Here is a 9,722-nt window from a genome sequence, read left to right as displayed (position 1 = left end):
GCTGGGCCCGGGGTGTGTGTGTGTGCGCGGGCGGGCGCAGAGGGGGTTAACCCCCGGCCCGTGCGGCGCGGAGCCGGGAGGGGGACAGTGTGTGTGTGTGTGTGTGTAGGGGGGGGGTATCCTCCCCGCCCGGCGGCGGCGGCATTTCCATTCAGGCGGCGCTGAGGGAGCCCGGCGCGCCCGGTGCATTGTGGGACTGGGTTGGGAGTCCCGTTCGCGGGAGGAGGCGGAGGGAGGGCGAGGAGCGAGCCGGTAAGAGGGAGACCTGGGGAGGGGGGGGGGCAAGCGGGGAGATTTAAAGGGGAATCCGCCTCCGCCGTTAAACACCCGGCCTTGCACTGGATGGCGGCTTCCCCGCGTTGTGGGGGCCGGCCGGGGCGCATGGGGCATGCCTGGCCCTAGCCCCTGAGCCCGGCCGCGGGGGGGCGGGGGAAGGGGATGCGAGGCGCCGCCGGGGCCGCTTTAAAAAACTCCCGGCGGCGAGGCTGGCAGGCGATGGGTTAAATTTTTCACCCGCCGACATTTTTGCTGCCGCTGGGGCCCGGCGCCGTGGAGTCCCCTGGCCGGGGAGCCTGGCGCGCGCCGCTCCCGGGGAACGTTCCATCCCCTCCCCGCCCTCCCCGGGGCTGCGGCGGCAATGGGGGGCGGCTGCGGCTGTTCGTCTTTAAACGCTGTCCCTGCATCTCTGCTTCCACCGAAGGGTTAACTCCGCTTCTGCTGACATTTTACCTGCCTCCCCCCGCACTTTTGCTGCTAATAATTTCGTGTGTAAGGGAGAACATTCTCTCCCCTCCCCCCGCAAAGATCTGTTTGTAGGAGCCTCCTTTGGGGGGTTCGAAGGGGATTGCTGTGTGCACGGTTCTTTCCTGTGCACAGCCAGCCAGGCTCCCACACGGCTGCACAAAGAGCAGCAGTAGAGGCCCTTGCTTGCCTTTAAAGGCAGCAGCTTGAAATTTAAGGTGTCCCAGAGCCATGTCTCTCCGCAGCCTTCTGCGCTACACTCCATGGAGAAATGCTCGTTGCAGTTCTTCGCCTTGTAGATGCCCCTCACTTGTGTTGCCATTCCCTGTCCTTGGGTTTATTTTGGGTAGGTATCTGGTCCTGTTCCGCAGTCATTTTTTTCCTCACCACCCTCCAACGTACATTTTTATTTATGGTCAGGGTTGTAGAGTGGCAAGGGTTAAACTCTACTAATATTTGTCATTGTTTTAAAGTAACAAACATCTGGAGTATATGGGCGATTTGTTCTAATGGAGAGGGTTGTTTATTTTGCAAGTACACTGGATGCTAGAAATGCATGTTTGTGCAGGGTGCCAAAAGTCACATGAAATTGGATCTTGCAAGGTTGCTTCCATGGCAGTGTCCAAATTATTGCATGCAGCACATTCAGATCTTCACCAAGAAGCCTTTTGTGCTCCTTTCCCTATTGAGGTTTTTAACTAAATAACTTTGTCACTTGTGTAGTTCAACGTTTATTTTTAAAATCAGGGAATATATTTAAGTGCGTGTATTAGTGCTCAAGACTATGCAAAAAGTTCTGCTTGTTGTCTTTGGCCTCTAAATCCTTTCCTATAGAAGTGGATAGGGAGTGCTAAGAATACACCAGGGTTTGGGTAAGTGAAGGGAAATGTTTCCCCACTTGGAAAACGCAATTTTTTTACAGTTTTTCTGGAAATAAGTAGTTCGAGTTGAAAAATATCTTTCCATTAAAAGCCACTTTTTTTTCTCCTACTTCTTTCCACAGGTTGTTTTCTAGTTAGTATCCTCTCTGATTGCTAGTGCCTATTGCCTTGCATTGAAGACAAAAGTTACAAACCAGATGCATTGCTCACCCAAAACACGTTCTTGTAATGAGCGCTTGGATTACTGCCCAAGCTTGGGCTTTTGAAGATTTGTTTTAAATAAGTGACACGCCTCCCAGGGAAGGAGGGAAAATACTGTAAATGGGAGTTCAGTTCCTAATCAGACCTTTTCAGGGACTTTAAAACTTGAATTGCTATTCTATACTATAGTCAATAAAATAACATCCCTGAGAGTTTGTAGAACTTGTTAAGAGGCAGCCTGTTATAAGCACTATACTAGCAGATCCATTTGCATAAGGCTGTAGATAATTTTTTTTTGAATGGTACCAAACATACTGAATAGAGGCCAGTAGTGGTGCTGAACTTTTCAGCGTAACCCAGTATCAACATGATCAGCAGTCACTCAGTGCTGCATGTTGAACCCTTTTGATAGGCATGACATTTGCTTTCTAAGACGCTACTGCATGTAGGTCACTTTAAATAATTCCAGAAAAACTTTTTCTTCAAGGAAGATAAATTGCACCATATCACCACCATTCCTGTTTAGAAGTTAAACGCTTCAGTTAGGCCTCTTATTAGTTTTGGAGTGTGCTGTATGTCTGACTCGGAGTGGAAAAAGTCTTCTAAAATTAGATGTGCATTGTTAAGAATTTTATTAAATAAATTTCATCAGTGTCTTTTTACATGAACTTTCTAATGGGCGGTTTACTCTGATTAAGTATGTTCAGTTCCAAAAAAAGTCCTGAGAGGCATGAACTCTGTTTCTTTTGAACAGCTTTAGTGTATGAACATCATAAAATATGCTTTTAGAGGAAATATCCTAATTAAATGTTTTCCTTTCTTAATGCTTTATATTACTAGCACATAGGTCTCCTAGGGAAAATATACCACTGGTGTGAACAGGTGTATTTCTGTTGACTCCAAATGAGTTGTACCCTCTTAAACCAGAACTGAACTTGCCCCATTGTTTGAAAGGTGTCATTTGAAATAAAGAGGCTGTTGCCTAAGGTTCTGATCTTGCAATGAGCTTAAGCTTTGTCTACGCTATGCACCTTTTAGCGACACCCGTGCCGCTAAAAGGTGCGCAGTGTAGCTGCTGTTTGTCAGCAGGAGAGAGCTCTCCCACCAACAAAAACTTCCCCCAACAAGTGTCAGCAGCTTTATCGGCAGGAGAGTGCTCCTGCTGACATAGCGCTGTTCACACCGGTGCTTTTTGTCGGTAAAACGTTTGCCATTTGGGGTATGTGTGTGTGTTTGTTTTTTTTAAACACCCCAAATGACAAGTTTTGCTGAAGTTCCATTGTATACAAAGCCTTAGTGTACAAAGCCCCCGGCCCTGAGCATATTGCAGGATCAGGGCCTAAAGCTTCGCTTGGGGGTTGTTCCCACTAACACAAACTGTAACACTTATTTATATATATATATATCTGTTAAGTGAGGTCTGTGGACTTTTTTTTTTTTTTTCTTTTTTTAATTAAACACTGGTATGGCATAACTAGGAGAAAAGTCATATCACTCCTCTGACTGGCCTGACAGTGTTATAGTTTAAATGTCAGAAGATGGAAGAGGAACCATTCCTTTGTAGCCTCAGGAAACTTATCTTGTGGGATATGCCCTCCTATTGTAACAGATGATGTCTGCTCAATGCTTTGCTTTGCTTTACTTATTTAAAAAAAATAAAAAGGGGGGGGCAAAAAGATCCCTCCCAAAAACCATTAATATTTTGATATATATTAATTACAGTACATACACTAACTTGTTGTCTTGTAGGTTCTAAGAATTTTCTAATGTTCCCAATTTTTCTAACTAGGTTGATCAGCAGAGAAACCAACAGATACGTTTGCTCAAGGTGGGGGGGAAGGTAGCACTCAGAACCATGTCTGTTCGGGAGTCCTTTAACCCAGAAACTTACGAACTGGACAAGAGCTTCCGACTGACTCGATTCACTGAACTTAAAGGCACAGGCTGTAAAGTGCCTCAGGATGTTTTACAGAAACTGCTTGAGTCCCTACAAGAAAACCATTTTCAAGAAGATGAACAGTTTCTGGGAGCAGTTATGCCCAGGTTGGGTGAGTGTTTGTTTCTCTAGTAACAAGTGATACTGCTGTTTCCCTGTTTCATAAACAGTAGATCAAGTTAGTTGTTAGCCTATTAATTTATTAGCTTGCTAATTTAGTTTAAAATTAAGGTGTTGTCCGATGCATATACATTAACATAATAGGGATTGTGTCCAGAAATGTGAAGGATAAACCTGCAGTTGTCATCTTGCTGTACAAGAATAATAATTTTGTACTGCAATTATTAACATCCTTTCTGCAAAGCACTTAACTATGAAGGGGAAAAAAGGAGCTATGAAATGACTCTAAAAGTATATAGAGAGAGTTCTTATAATATAAGAACAACAATAGTCTTTTTCACTAATAGTCTGTACATGAATTATGTGGATGTTCAGTAACCAAAATAGTAACAATTGATTTCTAAAAACAAATGTATCCATTTTAGTATTTCCTCAGTGAATGCAAAATAGTCATAGTACTTTTTCAGAATTATCTATATAGTTTTGGGGTTTTCCCCTAAAATATTGAACAGTTTATTTTCTGATTTAAAGTGAAACTGAGAATTGATTGTAAATAATTATCCAGCTCCCAAGTCAGCCTCCCTTCATTTCTAAATTGAATCCACCGTTGTGAGCCAAAAGGGAAGAGAAAAAAAATCAGTCTTTCAGTCCTCTCATTGTGTCATGTTCTTTATAACTTTTCTGTTCTCCCTGTAGAGGTTTTATGGGAAAGGCTGTCTCTACAAGACCTATATGGCTCTTGCCAGATTTGCTTTCTCTTTGGTATTTGCATAGTGATGCAAGGAGAACAGAAAAGTAACCTGCAAAAGCAACATTCACAGGGAACAGGGTGCATGTGGGTATTTTGATACCAGCTACAGTTCCTAATATTGATATAGATAAATTAGTCAAGACAAAATGTTTAATGACAGGTTTTTAATTCAGTTCATCTGTTTATTTAGCCCTATGTATTTAATCTCTTCTCCACAGTGCAAATTTTAGAAATTCTTCCACTTCAGGCTTATCAACATATTTGTTTTTGAAAATATTTTACTATTATTTAATCTGGCATACAGTGAGCTCACTTTAAACAATTTTAATGTAACTAGATAACACTTATTAGGCTAACAGGTCACAACACGGTTTTCCCAAAGAGGGCAGAATCAGTGAAAATCAGTAGAAAGCCAATGTTCCCACTTAAACAAAGGCAATCTTTGTATGAAATATATCTATGAAGTAATTGTGTGTGAGGCTCAGTGGCAATATAATTTAAGAGGACCCATGATAAGGGACACCGATCTCATTCTGGCCCAAAATTCAATGTTTGTGTGGCACCTTTGTTTAAATAATAGAAATGTTTTCATGAGTTAAAAAAAAAAAAAGGTACTCGTTTAATTGGATTTAATTAGCCCTCTGCAGTTTTTCAACCCGCTGTTGTTTCATGAGAGCTAGAAAGCAAAACTGGCTCTAAACAACAATGAAATTGCTAGTTGAGTTTTTATTGTTCAGCCTTATGAATGGGCAACAATAAATGGGGGGAGAGAAAATAAGTTGAAAGCTGGAAGGAATTTTCAAAACTTAGTTTTCTCGCCTGTGTTATTAATAGACTTACTAAGTGTTTTTAAAATGTACTTTAAGATGAATATCCCTTTAACAAATGCATCAAGAAATGCTTTTGGCAGTATTTCTTTTGATGTTTTGTGCTTTGTAAGAAGGCCAGTGACTTCCTTATCCATGTGTATGGATGGTACTTCTGAGATGCTGTTCGGAAGGAAAATACCAATAATAGGATTTGCAGAATTGGGCCCTACTCCTGCAAGTAGTTATGACTCACTCAGAGTAGTCCCAAATGCAGTTCAGAATACTTCCATGAGTAAGAGATTGACGATTTAGGTACTCAGGCCCTAATCCTCTGAGCTCTTATGTATGGCAGAATCTTTTGCCCTTGTGAAACCCCACTGAGATCAGTAGAGCTTCACACAATTACAGGGGGTCCATGTGCGTGAATCAGCTTGCAGAATGAGGGCCTAAGATGTGGACTGCAGCACATTTAGCGTTTTTTTTCCAAAGTGGGGAGAGTATATATTGAGGATATATCGCCAACCGCTTCCATCAGAGTGGTTTAGTTTCAGCATCTTTCTTGGTATGGATTTATTAGGATGGAAGACCAATGGATTACAAAGCTTGTTTACCAAGGAATGTTGCTACACAATTGGTGATCATGTGGGTACCAAAAGCTTCGATGGCACAGTAAGACTGCCAATAACCGATTTAGACTGAACATCCAGCAAGACTGTCTTAAGGACCTAGCTAGAGATTGATCTGGGCCGTGCTTGATCTGCAAGAAGGCTACGTCCCTTTGTGATTTGCCATGATGATTGTGATAAATTATTACTGAAGATTAAAACTACTGTTAGAATGTTTTGGCAAGATGGTCCAAGAACAGCCACCTATCAAACTTGAAGTGCACCTGCCAGGTTTCTCCCCAGAATGATATAGTACAGGGCAAGCATTTTCAAAAAAGAAGAAACCCCCATCATAATTAAACTTGCCATACATTATTAAATTGCATTAGATTGTAACTCATGAATGTTTAGCTCTTACGTTTATAGCTTTCCCACTTCAGTTTCCTGTCCCATTCTCAAGTTTTTCTTTGTCTTAGTTTCTTTCATTTGTTTAAAATATACCTCCTGTAAGGAACAGAATTGTGATATTTGCTCCTTTGGCAGTGGCTTATATTTCATAGGCCTGTTTTATAAATTCCCTTTTATTGAGAATTAAAGTCATCTAAGGGATGAATAAATTATTGAGTTGATTGATGGTTTCCTGTCCTTGCAGGAATTGGGATGGACACTTGTGTCATTCCTTTAAGACATGGTGGTTTGTCTTTGGTCCAGACAACAGATTACATTTATCCCATTGTGGATGACCCTTATATGATGGTAAGTTGGCTAAACTTGCAATTACATGTATCGCTGACTTTGATTTGTGCTTTCATTAATCTGAGTTGTCTACGCTGGTGAGAACTTGCTGTCTTGTACAATCAGCCATTGCACTGGTTGGTTTGTCATGTTCTGTGTGTCTCAGAGATATGTATGAGACAAAGAAACTCTTTCATATTTTCACTCCCGTGTCATTCCCATATTTGCCAATGCAGTTGCAGCAATGCTTTCTAAGGAGGGGTATGTCAGGAGAACAGCTAAGATTAAAAACAAAGCTGCCCCCTACTGCTGTTCAGTGAGTCACTTTGGTTGGGAAAATGCTATTGAGGGAAATGGGGTTCTCTGTGAGGTACTGAGCAAACTGATTCAGATTAAATAGAAAGCCCCTCTTATCCTCTGACCTACTCACGGAACCAAATTCCAGTTGGGATGTTTTTTGGGGTTCTCAAATGATTAGATAAAATTGCAGGACTGGAAGAGCCTAACTAATCATACTTAGCAATTATATTGCACTCTTCAACTTCAGAGCTCTTTGCAAAATCACTAGTCTCCCCAACACTTCTTTGTATTGTTTCTACCATGCAGATGGAGAAATTGAGATTCAGAGAGATTATGGCCCAGATCCTCATGGGTACTTAGGCACCTGACTGTCCAAGGTTATATAGCAAATCAGTGGCAGAGTGAGGATTAAAGTCCAGGAACAATAACTGGATTAGGATTCGGGGCTGGTTTCCAGTTCTGTACTCAGATTATATTACTGCCTCTCTCACGAAAGAGATGCATGTGTTTTTACAGTGCTATGTGCACTGGTGGTGATCTGTATTATACACCAAAAATATTTTAAAAGACTGTTATTAAGGTTGCCAAGTCAAGCACTCAAAAGTTAAGAAATACCCGAATTAAGGTTGCCTATGCAACCTTAATACAGCTCCCTTGCACATATGCATTATGCTACAGCTTTAGTAACACGATCACATACTATTTTTTTCTATAGCACCTCTGCCTCCTTGAGTATACCGGATGGACAGAGCTCAGGCAACCTTAATTTTGACATTTCCTAACTTCTGAGTGCTTGACTTTGCAACCTTGGTAATGTTCTTTAAACGAAGTTTGTGTGTGATTTTTCTAGGTTTTTAAAAAATATATGCTGAAAAAACAAATTCTATCATGTGGCATCGTAATGACACGCTTGTGGTTCATCAGCAGAGTTGGAACTTCTAGATCCACCACGCAGACCTCTGCCACTTGAACTAATGGAGTAACTGATATAATAGTAGGTTGTCAAACCTCTGTGTGGACCAGCACTAGGGCGGAATGAGACACACTTTGTCAGTGGATTTCCTAGATATTTGTTGACAGCAGAGGAACAGTGAGACTCTGTAATCTTGGGTTCCATTTCAAGCCCTGGAGGGGGTGGTATCATGTGGGCACTGACTCTTCTGACCATTTCCCCCAAGTTTGACCCCTTCTGTCTCATCCCTTCCAACCTGTCCCAGTTCTGTGTCTTCTCCATGTGATGGGTTGGATCACAGAACCCCCCTTGGGAGCTGCCACCCGATGTGCCAAGACTACTTCTGTCCCTGCCTTCCCTGCCAGTTCGGGGCCCTAGCACCCTGTCTTGCTGAGCCAGACGCTCCCGTCTGCTCCAACAAAGACCCAGGGTAAGAATTACTTGCCCCAAAGCTGCAGGTTTACCTGAAAGCAGCTAACAGAAGTGTTCTTGTCTTTAACACTCAGATGCCCAACTCCCATGGGGTCTAAACCGAAATAAATCCATTTTACCCTGTATAAAGCTTATGCAGGGTAAACTCATAAATTGTTCGCCCTTTATAATGCCGATAGAGAGAGATGCACAGTTGTTTGCTCCCCCAAGTATTAATACATACTCTGAGTTAATAAGTAAAAAGTGATTTTATTAAACAGAAGTAGGATTTAAGTGGTTCCAAGTAGTAACAGACAGAACAAAGTAAGTTACCAAGCAAAATAAAATAAAACGTGCAAATCTATGTCTAATCAAACTGAATACAGATAATCTCACCCTCAGAGATGCTTCGGTAAGTTTTTTCCTCAGACCGGACACTTTCCAGGCCTGTGCACAATTCTTTCCCCTGGTACAACTCTTGTTCCAACTCAAGTGGTAGTTAGGGGATTCCTCATGATGGCTCCTCCCCCTTTGTTCTGTTCCACCCTTTTATATATCTTTTGCATAAGGTGGGAATCCTTTGTCCCTCTCTGGGTCCCACCCCACTCCTTCTCAATGGAAAGACACCAGGTTAAAGATGGATTCCGGTTCAGGTGACATGATCACATGTCACTGCAAGACTTCATTGCCCACTTGCCAGCACACACATATATAGGAAGGCTTACAGGTAAAACACAGCCATCTGCAGACAATTGTCCTGGTTAACGGGAGTCATCAAGATTCCAAACCACCATTAATGGCTCACACTTTGCATAATTACAATAGGCCCTCAGAGTTATATTTCATATTTGTAGTTTCAGGTACAAGAGTGGTACATTTATACAAATAGAATGATCACACTCAGTAGATTATAAGCTTTGTAATGATACCTTACAAGAGACCTTTTGCATGAAGTGTATTCCAGTTACGTTATATTCACTTATTAGCATATTTTTATAAAACCTTATAGACTGCAACGTCACACTCCACTCCTAATTCCTTGTTCCAGTCTAAGGGCTGGTCTTCACTACCCGCATGGATCGGCGGTAGAAAATCGATTGCTCGGGGATCGATTTATCGCGTCTCGTTGGGACGTGATAATCGATCCCCGAATCGACGCGCGTACTCCACCAGCCCAGGTAGGAGTAAGCGCTGTCGACAGGGGAGCCGCGGCAGTCGATTTGCCGCCGTCCTCACAGCGGGGTAAGTTGGATCAGATACGTCGAATTCAGCTACGCTAT

At 42.3% G+C, this 9,722-nt stretch overlaps 2 protein-coding genes across 2 annotated transcripts in view; both read left to right on the top strand.

Annotated features, from left to right (window-relative positions):
• The window catches only part of BEND7 (BEN domain containing 7), a 104,485-nt gene extending 100,770 nt beyond the window's left edge, over positions 1–3,715 (top strand). The window contains exon 9 of the mRNA XM_034765066.1: positions 3,613–3,715. Coding sequence (XP_034620957.1) covers positions 3,613–3,617 — 5 coding nt within the window. The 3' untranslated portion in view covers positions 3,618–3,715. The remainder of the gene's footprint in view (positions 1–3,612) is intronic.
• SEPHS1 (selenophosphate synthetase 1) overlaps positions 508–9,722 on the top strand; it is a 28,279-nt gene continuing 19,064 nt past the window's right edge. The window contains exons 1-3 of the mRNA XM_034765079.1: positions 508–1,087; positions 3,613–3,871; positions 6,697–6,800. Of these exons, the coding sequence (XP_034620970.1) occupies positions 1,013–1,087; positions 3,613–3,871; positions 6,697–6,800 (438 nt within the window). The 5' untranslated portion in view covers positions 508–1,012. The remainder of the gene's footprint in view (positions 1,088–3,612; positions 3,872–6,696; positions 6,801–9,722) is intronic.

This window comes from Trachemys scripta, chromosome 1, assembly GCF_013100865.1.
Source record: "Trachemys scripta elegans isolate TJP31775 chromosome 1, CAS_Tse_1.0, whole genome shotgun sequence".
NCBI lineage: Eukaryota > Metazoa > Chordata > Testudines > Emydidae > Trachemys > Trachemys scripta.
Note: the sequence above shows the minus strand (reverse complement) of the source record. Positions and strands in the feature narration are given on the sequence as shown.